At 41.2% G+C, this 18913-nt stretch overlaps 1 protein-coding gene across 1 annotated transcript; it reads left to right on the top strand.

The window, feature by feature from the left end:
* Positions 1-1630: 1630 nt before the first annotated feature.
* Positions 1631-18612, top strand: CENPI (centromere protein I). Its single transcript, XM_058814145.1, has 21 exons — positions 1631-1708; positions 3074-3384; positions 4038-4175; positions 4546-4664; positions 5726-5833; positions 6914-6962; positions 7266-7312; positions 7980-8069; positions 9531-9659; positions 9901-10065; positions 10304-10424; positions 10631-10719; positions 11027-11144; positions 11245-11309; positions 11810-11895; positions 12306-12441; positions 13194-13318; positions 14393-14441; positions 14599-14832; positions 16671-16712; positions 17495-18612. Exons 2-21 carry the CDS (start codon positions 3186-3188, stop codon positions 17621-17623), a joined length of 2238 nt encoding a protein of 745 aa, XP_058670128.1. The 5' UTR covers positions 1631-1708; positions 3074-3185; the 3' UTR covers positions 17624-18612.
* The last annotated feature ends 301 nt before the right edge of the window (positions 18613-18913 follow it).

The following is an 18913-nucleotide window of genomic DNA, read 5'->3' as shown; positions in this document are numbered from 1 at the left end:
GTCCTCAGTTTTTTTTTCTTTCTTTCTTTTTTTTTTTTTTTTTAATTAGTCACAAAAATAAACTTTTTGAAATTTGGAGAAAAATGTCTTTACAGAAACAAATTTATTTGAGAGATGTGTCTGAAAACATTTCCCTCTGGTCAAAAACTCCACCTAAAATGGGCAGAATCATATCAGGCAATTTAAGAGACAATGTGATGCAGAGTGGAAGTCAGAGAAATTCTACTTGGTTTTATATTAATAACCACAGATAATTAACAGAGACGTTTGGGTATTTTACCGAAACAGCCTCAAATAAAGTTCTGCTACAGTTCAGTGCAGCAGTGAGAAAAGGCAACTCCAGTAAACTGTCAGCATTGTATGTCTATAAAAATTGGTGATGAATGTTCATACAGTTTTCTCCTGAATTTTGCTGCTAAAACAGATGCAGCCATATATATATATATATATATATATATATATATATATATATATGGCTGAATCTGTTTTAGCAGCAAAATATACATACATATGCTGAAAAAGCCACCTCCCAGAGCTCCAGATGGACTAAATCTCTTTTATCAGATGTGCACCCTGAGCAAAGGAACCAGCAGGTTCTTTTCACCTGCTTCTCATCTTCACAGACTATCTCAAGTTCATCCAAAATATATACACAGAATTTCCTTTACTTCCCAAAAGATGCTTTAACTACCATGCGCCGACAGGTTATTAATTGTGTTTTAATTCAAAACCAAATAAAAATACCACCAACTCCAAGCCACACCATGCTGTGTATTCCCAGGAAACACGACTGAACTGCTGCAGCCCTTTCACCTGGGCATCCAGCCCAGGAAACCTTTGGGAACAATTGTTGTGTTTATCTTTTGTAACATTCCTCACTGGAGCTTGTAGAGATGATAATAATAAAGCATCCCATGGAACAAAGCCTATCTCTGTAAAAGCTTCAGACTGTTCAGTGACTACTAAAAAACACCTTTTTTTCACATTTGCATGGAAACGAACAACTGACCCGCAGCAGCGGCTGCACGTTCTTTGTTACAGAGCGAGATAACTCATCTTGGGAGCCCAGTAACACGAATTCTGTATTTATCTTAGCGGGCTGACCTCTGTCACTGCCCCCCAGCATTAAAGAGCTATTTTTGGACTCTTCCAGCCATCTGTGCACGCTGGAAGTGACAAGAACAGATCCGCTCTTTCTCTAAGACCTCGATGCTATTTTACTCTTCCTTTTTTCTTTTTTTTCCTTTAATTCTTTATTTCTATTTCATTCCGCTCGGCCTCGGGGTTACTGCTTCGCTTTATTTGTGCCTTTTTTTCCCCGCCTCTCTATTTTAAAACGTAGCCTTAGGCTGCCGTTCCCACCCCGAGGCACGCGGACACACCGAATGGAGGGACTCAACCCCTCACGGCGAGTTCCCGCCCTCCACGCACTGCGCATGCGCAGAGGCGCCCGGCGCAGGAAGGGCGGAAGCGCCGCCGTCATTCCCGCCCACCCCACGCTGTGGCGGTGCTGCGCATGCGCAGCTGTGCGGATGGGCGGGACCGCAGGCAGTCGGTGCGCATGTGCGGGCGGTGGCGGCAGGGTTTGAATGCAGGAACGGTTGGAGCTGGCGGGCGGCGGCTGTGGGAAGGGTGACCAGGGCGGCAGGAGGGTCAACTGCCCTGCAGTGGTCAGTGCTGCCCCGAGAGACGGGCCGTTAGTGGGGTGGTGAGTGGCCAGAGAGGCGGGAGGGTCAGTGGCTGTGGCGGCGGGGGTCGCTACCCGGGGCAGCGGGAGGGTCAATGGTCAGTGGCCATGAGAGGGGCACTCAGTGGCCAGGGCAGCGGGAGGGTCAGTGGCTATGGCGGCGGGGGTCGGTACGCAGGGCAGCGGGAGGGTCAGTGGCCAGTGGCCATGAGAGGGGCACTCAGTGACCAGGGCAGCGGCTGTGTGAGGGGGCGGTCAGTGACTTCCCCCGGGCCGGGCCGGCCTCGCCACCTCCGTCCCCTCAGGAAGCCCCGGGCAGCTCTGGGGGTGTTACGGTGGGGGCTGCTGAGGAGGAGGAGGGTGAGGGTGAGGGGTGCTGCTGCCGCACTCCCCGTGGGGGCACCGAGGGGCTCGCTGAGAGCCAGAACTGCCCTTCCAGCCGCTCTCTCCATCACCAAACCTTTCTGGTAGAACTGCAGGACAAAAGACAACAAAACACATGTAGGGAAGTGGTGAGGGAGCTGAGAGAAAGCTGGTGCTGTACTCCAGTGTGGTCACCGAGCTTTGCTGCACAGGAAAGTGACAAACACGCCAATAGGGAAATAACGATGATTGTAACCTCGTAAGGAAGTGAGAGGAGTATGAATTGAAAGTCATTGTGTTTTAATGTCTCAGGAAATACACGTTCCAGCAATCCAGGGACAGGGGTACACAGTCTACCAAGTTCAGGAAATTGTAGCAAAATTTCCTATTTTGTGGGTAAAAGGTTGATCTCTCCAGCATATTGAGGAGAAAATGCCACTTTTTGTGGGTGTATTTCACCTACACCTGTGCAGTTTGGCACTGTTGGTAGCTCTTGTATCTCATTTGGAGGTTTACCCAGATTTCTTAGTTTTTCCAATCCAAGCTGGTTCGTAGGAAGGCTGCAGAAGAATCTAATTTTTGTGAAATAGGAAGAAAAGTGTTATGATCCTCTACAATCTGTACCTAACCTTGCAGAGAATCATGACTTGTTGACTGGGTTGTATTGGCACATGCAATCAAAGTAAGGAAAATAATAATGTACAAAATTCACTTAGAAGAAAACTTGTTTGTGTTATGTTAAATTTCTGGTTATGTTGATTTTTTTAATCAAAAAGCTATATAAGATTGTATCAGGTAATGTTTAACTTGAAAGGAGCTTGTGTTAATTTTTACTTGGGTATTTTTTCCTTTTTAATGTAAGATGAGAGTTTTGATACACTGTTGTCTTTACATCTTTGAGGATCTTGTCTGATCTTTTAGGGAGCAGTGAGCTCTAAACTATTTCTTTTGAATTTACTCATGTTATGCAGGATGCCTCTAAAATCTGCTTGTCAGGAAAATAAATGTTTCTTTTTCTTGCAGGGAACCAGCTCTCTGACATTCCTCAGCTGATCTCTTTTCTTACCTAAGGAAGGATTGGCTCTCACATGACAAATGAGTAAAATTCTCCAGTCTCAGCTGGGAGTCTGAAAAGATGCAGCGAAGGAGGAGTTCCAAGACCCCAAAGCAGCCTCTGCCTGTTCCCAATAAAAGCCAAACTGATCTCTCTGCCTGGCGAAAGGGAGGGAAAACTGACTCTGAAAAAAGTTTGCAGAATAATCGATCTGCTGGTGATCAGAAATGTGAGAGCCAGGAAGGGTCTCTAGAGCAAGCTTTGAGCTACTTTCAGAAAGGTGAGGAAATTTTTTGGGGTGGTTATCTAGGATTGAGAAGATGATAGCTGCATTCTTAATTAAAAAAATTATATCTGTTTTCCCTCTTTAATGCCTGAGCTATGTATTATTTCTTTAATGTCTTAGAAGGTTTGTGTTATTACAATGTTAAACAAAAAGGAATAGTATAGAATGGCTTGGATTGGAAGGACCAAACCCCCCTGCCATGGGCAGGGACACCCTCCAGTAGATCAAGTTTCTCAGGGCCCCATCCAGCCTGGCCTTGAACACTTTCAGGGATGGGGCAGCCACAGCTTCTCTGGGCAACCTCAGCCAGGGCCTCACCACCCTCACAGTAAACAATTTTATCCCAATATCTCATCTAAACCTCCTTCAGTTTGAAGCCATTCCTTTGTCCTGTCACTACATGCTCTTCTAAGAGGTCTCTCTACATATTTCTTATTATAATATCAATGATTTTAGAGTAATTTCACTTCTCTTTTCCCGCTTTACCCCTGAGCTATGTAATGTTTCTTTAATGTCTTAAAATTTTTTTCTGCTTTGTTACTATGTCAAGAAAAAGGGGTATGTGCAGGGACAGTTCAGAGAAGCTTTTATTTAATTTCTGTTCAGAAGTTCCTTATTCCTGTGTTTGTCCTGTTTGTTTTTCCTAGCTCAAGACTCTGTTGCACTGAAGAAGAAGAGTGTTGTGCAGGAACACTTGGATGCTGTGGAAAGCACTGCCCTGGAACAAGGGCTGCCCCCTGAAGGGTTTGAGATACTGCTGAAAGTGGTGCTCAGTGGCAGATTTGGTACAGCATTTCTATAATTCTGTGAATGTGCCTTTCCCCTCTAATAAAATCCCCTCTGTACTTCTGTGAATGTGCCTTTCCCCTCTAATCAAACCTGCTGAGATAATGTGTTTGTGGTATTATAGCATAAAATTATTTTTTCTGGCATGATTTGGTGTAGTTTCCATTTTATTTTGTTAAGCTGAAATGAATTATTTGTCATCATTTTGAGGTATAGGTAAGTCCTTGCTAAATTCATACACACCATTACTTTGAGCAAGAAAGCTCTAAATAATTTAGTCCAGAGGGAATTTTGACTTAAGCTGCAAAACAATATTGAAGAACCTGGTACATGAGCACCATCTTACTTGAAATTGTTTTTTTTTTCCAGCTGATACAGTGAATACTCGTTTGTTGAAGAGCCTGATTCCTGCCTCAGTGATACCAGAAAATTCTGTGGTTACAGCTGTGTCTTGGCTCTGTGTTGGCAAATGCTCAGGCAACATCCAGGTAACTTAGTAAGTGTTTACAGTAGGTATTGCTTCTGCACAGGAATCATAAGAACAGGTTATTTTGAGGAATCAAAAATCCTGAGGTTTTATTATACAAGGTTTTACCCAAGATACTGTTGTTTACCAAGACTGGCAGAGATGCCATTGCTAGAGTGGCAATGGGAACCAAAGAACACATTAAAACTGTCTGTGGAGATTTGGTTCCTGCTTGTCTTGTATCTTTGAACTCCTCAGGAATGGTGTCTCCACCAAGATTTCTGTGAAATACTTCTGCTGTGTGAGGCATCCTTTAATTTCAGTGAGGTATCCCTCAGGTCATGTGCACCTTGGTTGTGGCAACGTGAGTTAACATTAGAGAAAGACTCTTTTTTTATGTTCACATGGTCTGCTCAAAGGTTTATGTGGTAGAATCATTTAGATGGGCAAAGATTAAGACACAGAATCCAACCATTAACCTACTGCTGCCAAACCAACCATGTGCCAAGAGCCACAGCTGCACATCTTTTAAATCCCTCCAGGGATGGTGATTCAGCCACTTCCTGGCAGTGTGTTCCAGTGCTTGACAACCCTTTTGTGATGAAATTTCATCTATTATCCCATCTCAACCTCCTTGGCAGAACTTGTTGCTTGTTTCTTCTTGACTATTCTTTTTTTGCTTGGGAGAAGAGATTGGCCCCTGCCTCACTTCAGCCTCTTTTCAGGGGGTTGTAAAGAGTGAGAAGGTCCCCCATGAACCTCCTTTTCTCCAGGCTGAGCCCATGTGTGCCCTGTTTATTGGATTCCCTCTCTCCCAATCACCACTGATACACCAATAGGATCCCATGGTTCTAGAAACCAAAAACCCAGTTGCCAGCAGCAGTGATGGGGTCAGTTGATTACCTGGTGAATCCCTTGGCAGACTTTCTTCATCTGAATACCCCTGAACTGTTTGTAGCTCTCTGGTTATCCTTGACAATGGTGTGTATCCTTACTGATCATGTCTCTGGAGCTGGATTCTGATTCCCCTGCCTTGCTTTTGCCCATCACTTAATGTAATGTGGTTTTTTTTCCTCTCTATAGCTGCTTTTTTTGAAGTGGCTGATCACAATGTTTGACTTCATTGATCACAAGGAACAGCTTAATGCCCTCTATGGTTTCTTCTTCTCCTTCCTGCAAGATGAGAAGTTGGTAAGGAGAGCTGAAGAACACATGGAACTGATAAAATAAACCCAAATGTTCATTAATAGTATACATATTAATGCTAGAATTAGTCTGGAGTAGGTGTTGATTAGAGATCATTTTCTGATGGTTGGATTTCTTTTTTTCTCTTTGCATCATAAGATTGCTGGGTGATTTAGGTCCATGAACAAGCAAGCACTGTAACATTGCTGGGGTCTGTGTGTTTAACATGTTTCCAAGAATTGCTATGCTGTATTACAAGAGTGTGACCATTTATTCTGTATAAATTCCCAAGAGTAACAGTGGTCTCTGGGATTGTCAGACATCTGCAGGTAAAGTCTCCTGCTCCTGGGCAGAAACTGACTTGTACACCTTGGGCAAAAAGAAAAAAAAAAGGAAAAAATTTAGAGCAGTGTTTATTTAAGGTGAGAAGCTAATTGCTGTTCTACTTAATTAATTTGAAATGTAGCTTAAAAGAGAACAAGCATTCAGGCAATTTCTGCCATATGGCAACTGTAAAATCCAGGAATTTCCAAGTGTTTGGATTCAGTGCATAATAAGATAATCTTGGCAGTCATGTTAGGTATGAAGTTGGTAATATTCTTTCACTTTAGGATATTTGAGGGTTAAAACAAGTTCCTAAAGTTCTATTTCTTGTAATGTTTTTAATGGTTTTAGATTAACTTCATTTATAATCTTTCCATAAAACTGGTTTTAAGTTCTTAACTGAAATAGCTTTTTCAGATATGATGGGTCAGTTGGAAAGTGCATCAGAGTTGGTTTGAAACTAATTTAAGACTCTTTACAGCCTCAACTACAGTTAAAAGCTCTAAAAAGTATTTTGGCTCAAAGGTGCCTTTCCTTTTGAAAATGTAATTGCACTTCCACTGCTGACTCTTGTAATTTCTAGACCATGTTCCAAAAGAAATGATCTGAGTTAATTAAGCAGCTTGGTTACAGTCAGGGCTGCTCACAGTGCAGATGAAGTTTTAAATGAAGTTGCTGTGTGGGGCTGTCTTTGTGCTGGTTTTTGTGTGTCCTGGCTGTGTGTCTGCAGCAGCAGGAGAGCTCATGATGCCCTTTTTGCAGTGCCCCTATGTCTGCCACGTGCTCTACCTGCTGACCAGGAAGGAAAATGGTGAGTCTCATCTGTGTGAGCTGAAATACCATTTATTTCTGATTCTGTTTGCTGGTGCTGCCTTTTCTTCCAATGCAGCTGATACAATGATTAGCCAACATTGTGCTTTTAATGCAAGGAAGAGTGAGGGGTAGTTCAGGGAAAACTTGGTGTAACACTTGCTGAATTGGAAACCTCTCTATCACCCTAGAAATAAGAACTAATAATTCTGCTTGCTTTATAAAAATGTTACTTATATAACTTTTGCTTAGATGTCTGTTATGATATTTTTAAAATCCTTTATATTCTTAATTTTATTTCCAGTCAGGCCTTTTCGGATTAGGATCCTGCTTGACCTCCAAGCAAAAATGGTGAGTTTATTTCAGATCTTGTAGAGTTTGAACTGTGGTTAATAATGCACTTTGTAAAACTAATGTCCTTACACAGTGGAGAGGAATGATTGGACTTGGAATTGTAGGTTTTGGTCTTTGTGGCATCAAAGTTTCTCTCTTGCATGTGCATCCCTAATTTTCATGTGTGTTTTGTAAGCACATGCAGTGATATATGCAGAGTTCAATGTGACCATGTATGGTAAAATCTCTGAAGCAAAAGGCACCTTCATTTATCTATTACAGTCTTTAATTTTCTATTCATTTTCCTTTTTCAAATGGTGCCAAAAATGTCTGAAAAATGTAAGATTGTAGAGGACTTGCCCCTTTTTGTAAAAGAAAAAAAACATTGCTATAATAACATGTTTTTTAGACAGCAGAAGACTATTTCTTATCATTTTGTTAAATTCCTTTCTATCAGTTATGACTACAGAAAGGTCTTCAGTCCTCTTTCTATTGTTATTTCATTGACCCGGTTTCTGTTGTGTCTGTCAGTTTCTGTTGTTTATCCAAGGTTACTTAATCATGTGTAACTCTGGAATTTAACTTTTACTGATCACTGGGGTATTTTGCTTCTAAAATACAGCATTCAGTTTCTGTATTAAAAACATTTCTCATGTGTTTTCCCTCTTGTTCTGCTATTTTATAGGGAATGCAGTCTCATCTGCAAGCTCTGCTGTCACTTTACAAACTTTTCTGCCCAGAACAGGTGACCATAACCCTTCCTGGGAAAATGAAGGTAAGGAATTAGATTGAGTCAGTTCAAAACCAGGATTTACTGCAGTATTTGTATGGAGCTTTCTATTTAAGCTATAGCAGATTTACTGGTGAAGATTAATTCCATTTTCTCCTTTCACTGAGTAAAATCAGGTTTAGATGAGGATTCTTTGCCTTGTGTTTTCTTTCCTTTTCATCATAATGAGATGATTTGGTAAGGAATGACATCTACCTTTATTTTATGAGGATTACTTTAATCCTTCTTTTGGTGTTCCTGCTGGGTTTCATTATTATTACTGCACACAATATTATGTTCTGAAGGAAACAAACTGTCTAATTTGTCAAGGTATTGTTCTAATTGCTGCCATTCTCAACTACAAATGACAGTGAACAGATGACAGTGAACAAGAGCTCTGCACTTGGAAAGTCTTTGTCATAGGAGAGAGAAAAAAGCAGGTAAAAAAATGTAGGAAACTGATTTGTCAGAGCTGCAAGGAACAGCAAAAAAATAATTCTCCTTTTAGAGAGCCTGTGTGTGTGCTCAGCCCTTTGACCAAGCAGAAACATGTAGCAGAACCAGATATAGAAGAGAAAACAGCATCTGGGGAGACCTAAATTGTGCAACAAAATTTTATTTCAGTGGGATAGACTTAAATGTATGAGATTTTTGTTGGTTTTTTGGAACAGACATTTAATTTATATGCAGACAAATTGAGTTTCAATAAAATTTATTTCAATCTGCTTGTGTATTTATATTGTTCCTAAATTTTTACTTTGCATTGTTCTGCAGAGTCATCTGTTGGAGAATTTACATTTTTTAGCATGCACACGTGCATTTTTTAGAAGTGCAGTAAATTACCAGCAACTAGATCCCAAATATTACTTCAACTGTCTTTATGAACACAGTGTTGTATAATAAAAGCTTGATTAACTAGGTCCAAGCCAATCTGAATTGTGATGGTTTGGCATTTGATTAGAATTTAAAGACTGCTTGGCATTGAAATGTCAAAAAAAATTGTGCAGAAAAGGTGTTAGCTTTTCCAATTTTCTGTAGTAATATCTAGATTAATTTGAGTATTTGGTTACTCATGGCATTGTTCTGTTATGTGGGTGTCAGTTATGCTGAATTCAGAAAATTTTTCTATTAACTGAGCATACTTTGGTCATGTTTAATTTTAAGGTATACTTGAGATTTAATCTAGGAGTTGATGATTGAATTAAGATTATAAGGTAGAAGTAGTGGAGATCCCTTCTGAAATGGGGGACGTTGTTTCCAAAGGAAATTAAAGCCCAACAGTTGAATTGTAGCCCAAAGGTGATGAAACTGAGGAATGATGAGAGTTCTGTGCTGTGAAAATCTGTCAAGTAGAGTTGAGTGTCTCTACATGACTGTGGTGATGTTTATCAGAATAGAAAGTGATCTTTCTATTGCTTTGTCTTAGCTTAACTTCTTGCATGGGTGTTGTCTGATTTCTGTTTCCAGACTTACTTCAAGAACTCAGAGGGCCCATGGAAAGCAGCAATCACTGCAGTAAGGCAGAGAAACCAAGGAACCTCTCCCCTGTCCCAGGCAGTGTTTTTGGGCACATCTCAGCCTCAGTCACGAAAGAGGGTATGTTATGGGCACCCTAGAAGGTGCCAAGTAGTGCTTTTCATTATGAATATTGGCAGATAATGGGAGTCTGCCTTTATTTCAGCACTGGAAAGTGGGGAGTAACTATAGAGAGATGCAACAATCAATTATAATGAAAACCTGGGTACCTTTTTTGTAAAACTGGGTCTTTCTGGGAACATTGTTCATGAGTACAGCCAATTGCATTGGGAACCGAGTCATTTGTGTTTCCTTTCTACAGAAATGGAATGCCCAGTTGGTTATACCTGCAAGCAGTGCAAGCACAAAACATTTAGATGAGGACAGAGAAAAGAGCAGTTTTAATTTGTGCAGTCCAAATGAGTCTTTTCCAGTGGAGCAGCTGCAGACCTTCCCTCAGCTCCTACAGAATATCCACTGTCTAGAGGTGAGTTTCAGGAAACATTGGTGAATGTTTTGGTAGATCAAAGAATGGCCTTCTGTGCCCTATTTATGTGTGAGTAGTGTATGAGCTACCTAATTCTAACAGAGCTTCTAGTCCTGACTGAGGAGATTGGATGAGTCTTGTGAATGGTCTTGTGGTGATACAAAGATTGGACATGAGGTTCTCTGTCAGTTTATTGATGTAAATACTGAATAATTCTTTATTTCTTTTTTTCTTGCAGTTTCCTTCCCAGATGGGTTCAGTGCTAACAAACCCCTTGTTGCTTCACTACATGAATTGTGTGAAAGATGAATCTATTTACCTGAGGCTCTACTACTGGATGGGCCAGAGGCTCCAGGAAGGTAAGAACTTCAGTATTATCTTGTGAGATAGGGAGCTAAGGGATGTCTGAGGCTTTTCACTTTACAGTAATGGTTCTGTGCTATTCAGATTTACAGTGATAACCATAGAGTGTTAAAACAGCTACTGGAGGAGAGCTGAATTTGGTTTCTCATTGTGCTTGTTCTTGCTGTGCTCATATTTAAGTACAGTATTCTCTCCTGTTCAGAATGCACCTGGTGTGTGGTTGATAACCCATATGAAGAAGAATTCAGGAGCTTCCTGGAAACTGCCTACAAGGCAGAATGTTTCTTGCAGGTAAGTGTGTTTTCTGGAAGCCAAGGGTTTCACAAAGTCTTCCCTTAAAGAGCTTCTGGCACTTACCTGTTTCCTGTAGTATTTCTGAGACAGTGACTCAAGTGATAAAAATACCTTTACTTATGGCAAGTCAGTATTCTGGAAATGGCCTTGTTTTCTGCAGGAAAAATAATCTATGAATGATAATTTGAATGTCCTGGCAAGTATGGCAGGAAGGAGCTGTGAGCCTCTTGCTTTCTCCAGAGTGATGTGAGCATGGCAGACTGCAGCCAGATAACTTTTTGAATGCTTCTCTTCTGCTTTCCAGAAGGGATTTTCTGCCTGTGAAGAGTTCCTGTATAAGACCCTTCCCCTCTGGGATGGCGTCTGCTGCCGCTCAGAAGTCCTCGGGCTCGTGAGCTGGATCCCCCTCAGCAGTTTCTCTGGTGTGTGCCTCAGATCCTTTGGGTGAGCTTGGACCCTGGGGATATGTCAGGGCATAGAATGTGTGCACTGATATCATACTGCTTTCTCATTTTTTTTCAGACATTAAGCCATATGTCTTTGATCCCCTGGCACAGCTCTTTTTCACATCATCTATTTACTTTAAGGTAATTCAAGTGAACACAATGGCTCTTTACTTCTAGTTGATACTGCTATCTATACTTGTGTTAGATGTTGAGGGACTCTATAGGAAACATCTTTTTGAGAAGTCTGTGCCCAAACAGGATAAAACATATACTTACAGTTTAACTTCTTTAAGAAATAGGTGCTTTAAGATAGCTTCCTTTTTTGACTGGAATTAAGCTGGGGCACTGGAGATAAAAAGAACTGATAGCACACAACACAATAGTTGATTTGTTTTATTGCAGTTTTAACTACTTGTTTAAACAGTTTTATTGCAGTTTTTTCAGTACTTGAAGTTCACATTCTCCAGGAAAAGCTATATACAACACATACAATCAGTTCTAGGGGCCATGCAACTATGTCACTGCTCCTTAGAAACTCCTGGTACCTTTCCTTGGATATGCCATTTCTCAAGGCATTCTTTGTTTGGAATTATTCTCTTGCATAAATTAACATCAACCTGATTTCTTTTTGCCTATTGCAGTGCAGTGTTCTTGAGAGCCTGAAGGAGCTGCTGCAGAACTGGTTAAATTCCAGTGTGTTTAAAATGGATTTGGAGATTTCTTCTGTGTAAGTTTGTCTTTAAAGAATGTGAGCCATGTTCTGTGCATTGCTCACTGGTGTATTTAGATCTGTATTCTAGCCCCAACACCCAGCCTAAAGACCAAGCAGAAGGTTAATAATACAGTTATGATTCTGCTATATTGTAAGCTACCTTGTCAGGCCTGTTCTTTGTCTTTCTTTAGAAGTATTTCTGCTGACACTGGAAACTGAAGTGTCCAGAATTCAAAATCCTCATAGCACTGACAACTAGGTGTTCATATGGTGCTGATAACGTCTTGCTGCCTGTATTGAAGAACAAGTGTCTGTTGTCGAGCATTTGATGGGGCAAAAGCATAAATGTCAATTTTGTTTCACCATTTTCCATGCTGCTGTTTGCAAAGAGGTTTCTGTAATGTTGTGCCATGTCTTTGCTGCAGGAACACCACCCTGTCTGGACTGGTGAACGTGGTGGCTGAGCTGGTTCACTTTGTGGGATGGATCTCTACTGTTGGACTGCGTTTGGAAAACAATTCCACCTTCTTGCTGTACTTCATTCTGGATTTCTATGGCACTGTGGGTATCCCAGTCATTTTGTCTTTCTTTTCAAGTACTCCTAAGGCTGTCTGCATTTTTAAGCTAGAGCATAAAAACATCTTCCTCATTCTAGTTTATAGAACTTTGTGATTCAATGCCAGAATATTCCATGTACTTGGTAGATCTGCAGGTGAAAACTGCTGTTGTTGTATCCACAAGCAGAAGTAAATGTGCTGCTAGAAAGTGGTTGCTCTAAATTCAGAGGTGAACTGAGGAAGGAGAATTAACAGCAGGCCATAACCTGCTTTTTTAATGGTGACTTAAAGAAAAGAACAGTGATCAATTCAATTTCACACAACTTTATCTTGGTTCTTTTTCATTAAATGTTTCCTTAAAAATGTGGGTTTTTTTTTTCTAATTTGTACTGTAGACAAACTGAACAGCATCAAATAGCTTTAAGTATTCTCCAGCTTCCTTGTGTCCTCTGTGTAGTTGTGCTTATTGTGAACTCCAGCCATGCTGTAACAACAGCAACAGCTCCTACAGTTCAGGTTGGGAATAGCTGTAAAAACAGTGGCAGTTCTGGGATCTATCTGTAACTGAATTTGTCCACTAAAAATGCACAAAACTGATGGGTAACAACACTTGTGTAAGACACCCTGGCCTTCCCTTCTGGATGGATCTGGTTGGAGCTCAGTGTCATGCTCTCTGCTGCTCTAACCCCCTTGGCAGTTTGTAATAACCATTACTTTGGCAGTAATAATCAGCCTGGATGTGTTTCATTCCTGCAGGTGTGTGACATGTACCTGAAGTACAACCTGCCTTTGCTGATCATGCCTCCTGCTGGGGTTTTCTACCCAGCACTGCTCAGCATGGATTCTGTCAACTTGAATCATCTCTGCTACATTATGTACAGGTACTACAACAGGGGTGGGCTGCAGGGACTCCTTGTCTTCTTTCAGTCTTTTGGAAATGAAATGACTTTGTTGTAAAAACCTAGGATCTACTTCTTGCTGTGCAAGGTAAAGGTAAAAATTGTGTCCAGCTTTCATGATAAAGGATCTTACAGTTGTAGTTCTTTTTTTTTTTTTCAAGTCTGTTACCCAAGATAGCAGGACTCTGACCTCTCTCCTGGTATTATTTCCATATCTTTGATATGTGAAGGAAGAAGTTCCCCTATTGTTTTGAGGGAACTAAAGTCAGCCAGCTGGGATTAATGGTAGTAACTATACAACTTCTCACTCCTGGTCTTTGGCTACTACATTTTAGCTTTTCCTTACAAATTCTGCCATATACCCATGTGCTGAGTAGGAAGCACTTCTTCCACTTCCAAACTCCAGGAATTTGGGACTGCCTCATGCTGCTGGCAAGGCCAAAGGCAGCATTGTTTGTTGCTCTGCAGGATCCACCACCAAGGCTGCACTTCTTGGCCTTGTTAGTTCCAGTGGCTGCATCTGAGGAGAAGAGTGGCCAATAGCTGACAGCTGGTGCAGGGCTCTCCATGTGGCTTTTTCTCTAAGGAATCTGCAGGGTAATTAACATGACAGGAGGTCTCTAGGAAATAAGAAGAGCTAGTGCTTATTATATAGAACAACTGTCAAGTTGCATTACTTCCAGTGGCTTCTGTTTCTTTGCTTAGTGAATGTAAGTCTCCCTTCTTAAAAACACACTGCATTTCTCTGCTGATTTAAAGGCTGGATGTCCATTCTTGTGTGTTGCATTTATGAAGGTGACTGTCCCAGGCAAACTGGTCATGTGTGAATCATTTAAGAGACTAATATTATTAGATATGTCCCTACTCTGCCAAGTGATAAAGTCCCTTTGAATCCTTTTTCATGTCTCTCTCTTTCACCAATAAAGTTTGATGATCTTTCTCATGGTGGAAATAAGTTTTCTTGATACATTCCTCCAGCTTTTTTCAACACAGGCATGTAGTAAAAATTTATAGGCCCCTAACTTGGTCTTTATTTTGGCTTTTTTTTTTTTTCAGGTATCGAGCTAACTTAGTGGCTGCAAAAGAAAATGAGCTGAGTAAAAAGGTATTGTGGACACATTTGTCATGTGCTAGAACAGACTTCAGCAAGGAATTGGGTTGAGTGGAGGGGAGGTGTGCTAATGGCCATCTTTTAAGGACTGGAGGGAGCACACAGCTGCTTTGAGGATGTTATTTATTGATTTTTCTTTTTCCCCCCTCAGAAAATCCTGCAGTTCAAGTTCAGTAACCAGACATACCAAGAGTACAACCAGTACATAATAGCTATGGTGGGCTGTCTGTGGACATCCAGTGCATTCCAGAAGGATATTCATCCTCAAGGTCTTCGTATGGATGATAAACTGCTGAGTAAAACTGCAGTGAAGGAAGTAAAAACCAGCTTTAACATTGTCTATCATCCAGCCATGATGGGCTACTCTATTAAATTCCTGCAGCAGGTAATGGTGTAGGCCAAGATTTGGATCTTTCATGGCACCACATGTTCTGTCTTGACTGTTTCTGTAGAGAAGGGTCTCTATGTCCTGGCTGAGTGGTAGAGGCAACTGGGCTTTCAAAAGCTGCTGTGGCATTCTGTGTTAGATTATTGGCACAATTTGAAGAGCCTTTCTTTGTGTGGTATGAAAGCAGTTGAATGTATGATTCTAGCAGTTTTGGATGTGAATTTGTACTCATGATAGAACTAAAATAGCTAATTAATGAAATAAATGACACTTCAGTAAAAGCTTACCAAAGGTGCATTCTGCCCCACAAAATAGACAGTGTGACCTAAATATTTAAACTCTAGAAAGTCAAGAAATGCATGGTTAAATTGTATACAGCTGTTCATGCTAGAATTTGTTAGCAGTGCTTTCTGGCTCTTGTGGTAGCTTTTTTGCTTACTAAAACAGAAATACAAGCAGTGAGATAACATGGAGCTGTCTTGCATTGTCTGGTGAGTTCTGCCAGGAGTTCCCTTGAACTGTGGGTGCCCTCCTGTGCTCAGTGCAGCTGCTGAGGAGTGGAGAGAGCAGTTTGCCAGAGCTGTTATTGTCCCAAGATGTGTGTGCTGCTCCAAGAAGCCAGGTTTTGTAGGCTGTCCAAGGGCTGCACAGAGATGCCAGTTTGTTGTGGGAAATGCTGGCAGGCTCGAGGCAAGTGTAGGTGTGACTCCTGGAATGCAGCAAGGGGCACCTGAGAAGTTGAAGCAAAGAATTCTGGTTAGGAACACTTATTTGCCTTTGTTGTGTGCTCAATGTCCTGAATCAAGCTAGTTTGTGTCTTACTGCTGATTAAACTCAGCTTTTGTCTTTGCTCAAGGAAGCTATTTTGGTTTTGTTGGACCAAGGAAAGAGATTGTATATATCTCATATCTTTTGTCCACATAACTCTTGTTCTGAGGCTTCCTAGAATCATGGAATATCCTGCAGGGGAAGGGACACACAAAAAATCATCAAGTCCAACTCCTGCCTCTGCAGAGGGCAGCCTAAGAACCCCACCCCGTGCCTGGGAGTGTTTTCCAGACACTTCTTGCATTCTGTCTGGCTTGGTGCTGTCACCACTTCCCTGGAGAGCCCCTTCCAGTGCCCAGTCACCCTCAGTGGGAAGAACATTTTCCTGATATCCAACCTAAACTTTCCCTGGCACACCTTCCTAATTTTTCTTTATAAATTTTGCACATTTAAGAAAACCCAAACTATAAACCAACAACCCTAACACAAAACCAAAAAACACCCAACCTCAAAATTCCTTAAAAAACCCCAAAACCTTCTGGTGGGGAATTCTTGCATTCTCTTCCTACTGTAGAACTAGAAGAAATTTTGCTTAACAGCTGTGACAAATGTGTTTTGAGGCAGAAGGAAATAATGTTGAGCTGCAGGGACACATGTTCCTGAGCAGTGCTGGGCACCAGAGGGCACTGCTCTGCAGCACTGGGGGAACAAACACTGATCTCAGTGTCACTTCTCTCCCCTTGCTCCTTCTTGAGAATTTCTGACGTTTAGAAATGGAGACTTTTACACTGTAGAGAGACAATTGTAAAGATACCTGTGAATATTCCCTGTTGCTGTCCTGTAATGCTGCAGCACAGGACAAGAGGGTCCAGATGTTTCTTTGCCACTTATGCACAGGGTATCATGCTGGAAGCCCCCTCTGAAGCAGGATTAAAAATCTCTGAATTTCTTTGCATACCTGCACTTCCTGATTTAGGAGACCTATTTAGACCTGATTTAGCAGAGATCTATCAACCTTGGACATACTTTTTATCTGACTTGATATTTTTTTATTCCCTTTCCTTAAGATTTGTCCTGAAGATACCACCTTCAACTTCAAATTAATTAAGGTAAGATTTCTTGTTTCAGTAAATAAAGCAGGTAAATTTCAGCAGCTGTGTTGAAGAGGATGAAGATATAATATTCACCAAACTCACAAGTATGCTAGAAAAATTTTGGAAGGGGAAAAATTCCAGCTGTAGGCTGTGATTCAGTCTCTTAACAGGGCCAAACAAGAGGACATCAACACCTGAGAAGTGAAGTATCTGTGGCTAGTGATTTGAGATTTTATGTATTTCCTTCATGAGTCAGTGCAGTGCCAGGACAGGGCTGTTTATTGCTCTCTGCAGGCTCCATAAAAAGTTATTTTTGATGAACCTAAAGTTAATTGATAATTCAAATTCTGCTTCATATTTTATTTCTGAGACAGATGAGTAGCTTTGTTACAGCTTTGAACAGGAATCTTCACTGAGCAAATACAGTGGCAGTTGGTTTCCTTTCCTATGCCACAGTGCACTTCAAACCTGATCTGGAGGAATCACCACTAGTGATGGGAGAAGGCTTTGATAGCCATGTTCATGGAGTTCCTGACTTATTCCCTGTTGATCCAATAGACTTTTTCTAGAAGTGGTATTTATAAAAACTTGCAGTATTAGAGATCATGATTCAGTCTAAGAATCTAATTGTGGGCATTTAGGACCAGCAGGTGACCCTGTACCTGTGGGTGTTTACAGATGTCACCCAGCATGTGGATTTTGTCCCACAGGAAGGCACGGTTTGCAGACTTTTCCAAATTGGCTTAAGAAAGGCAAAGCTTTGTTCTGCACATCTGACTCTTCTTTCTGGTTTGCAGGGGAAGAAGTGGGACTGGTATCTGGAATATCTCTACACCCAGGGTCTGAAGGGGCTGAAGGTGTTCATTGAGAGCAGCATCAGTCGGGTTTCCCAGGCCCGCAGCAAAGCAGGGAATGTGGAAGTGTGACCTGGGGCACACTGCACTTCTGTCATCTGGAGCAGACCTGCAGACTCTAAAGGACTGTGGCACTAATTCTTCCTTTCTCAGAGGAGAGAAACAGAGCATTGACTCTTACCTGCACTTTTGTACTGACATCTCTCTTATGAAAGTGAAGTCACAGATGTTGAGGCTGCCTTGGTTCACTAACACTGAACCCCCTCTTGTCCCTGCTAAACTTCTCTGGTCTGAAGCTATGTGACATCCACCTTTTTCACCCTGGTCTGTCTCTGTTGGAGTATCTGTTCTGATTGAGAAACAAACATTTTCCATCTCAAAACTGCAGTAAGCAGTGATGCTTCATTTATAAGTAATGTTGACCTCTGACCTGCTTTGCCTTCCTCAGCAGCAGGTAATGAGAAATAACTCCATCAGCCTTTCAGGGATGCTGTGTATGTCTTGGATTGGAGCAATGTGAGCTTCCCAATCCCCTCTTGTACTCTGCATGACTTTTAACAGACTGACCAAACTGACCTTCCTGAAATTAATTTTCATTTTGAGGCTTAAGGAACAGTTTTTTTGCTAACTGTGGTTCTAATGATGTTCTAGTACAGCTGGAAAGTACACTGAACTGGAGTTCAGTTGATTTATTGGTGTGAGCACTTCCACAGTGTTGCCACCAGCTCACCATTTTCTGTACTGATAAGTGCAAATGTAACTTTCCCTTTTTGTGTTTTCAGCTTGGTAGGTGTTGTATATTGAGTACATATGTATAATATATATTCTGTAAAGTATTTCTAATGTGTCATTTTGAAAAAACTCTTACAAAATGTATCTTCTCCTGTAATTTAATTTTAAGTCTGAGTAGAAGCTGAACTGAGGTTTCCAAAATCTGAATGAACTTTATTTTTCTGCTGTGAAACAAGGTTGTAACCACTTGAGAGTTGGGTTAGATGATGGTGAATTTTGCATTGTGAATCTGTGCTTTGATTTAGTAAAGGAATCAGTCTTGAGAGCAACTCTGGAGCCACTCAAGATGTTTGCTTTCTTCATCCCCTCAAAATCAGCCTGGTTGAGTACCAGAGTTCTCAGCTCAAGTACATCTGGTTAATGTCTAAAGTATTGCCCTTCTCTTTCATCTCTCTTATCCCAAGAAGTGTAAGTGCTGCTTGCTAATTTTTGTCAGGAGAAACAGACCTTCAAAACCCTGATGCTATTTTTTCAACAGGAGAAACTCCACCTATTAAAAATTCCTCCAAGTGGATATGTTTCAAGATGTGGCCCCAACATATAACTAGTATTATTTTTCTGTGAAGCTAC

The sequence above is a fragment of the Ammospiza caudacuta genome, chromosome 14 (assembly GCF_027887145.1).
Source record: "Ammospiza caudacuta isolate bAmmCau1 chromosome 14, bAmmCau1.pri, whole genome shotgun sequence".
Lineage (NCBI taxonomy): Eukaryota > Metazoa > Chordata > Aves > Passeriformes > Passerellidae > Ammospiza > Ammospiza caudacuta.
The sequence above is the reverse complement of the archived record's forward strand: the minus strand, read 5'-3'. Positions and strand labels throughout refer to the sequence as shown.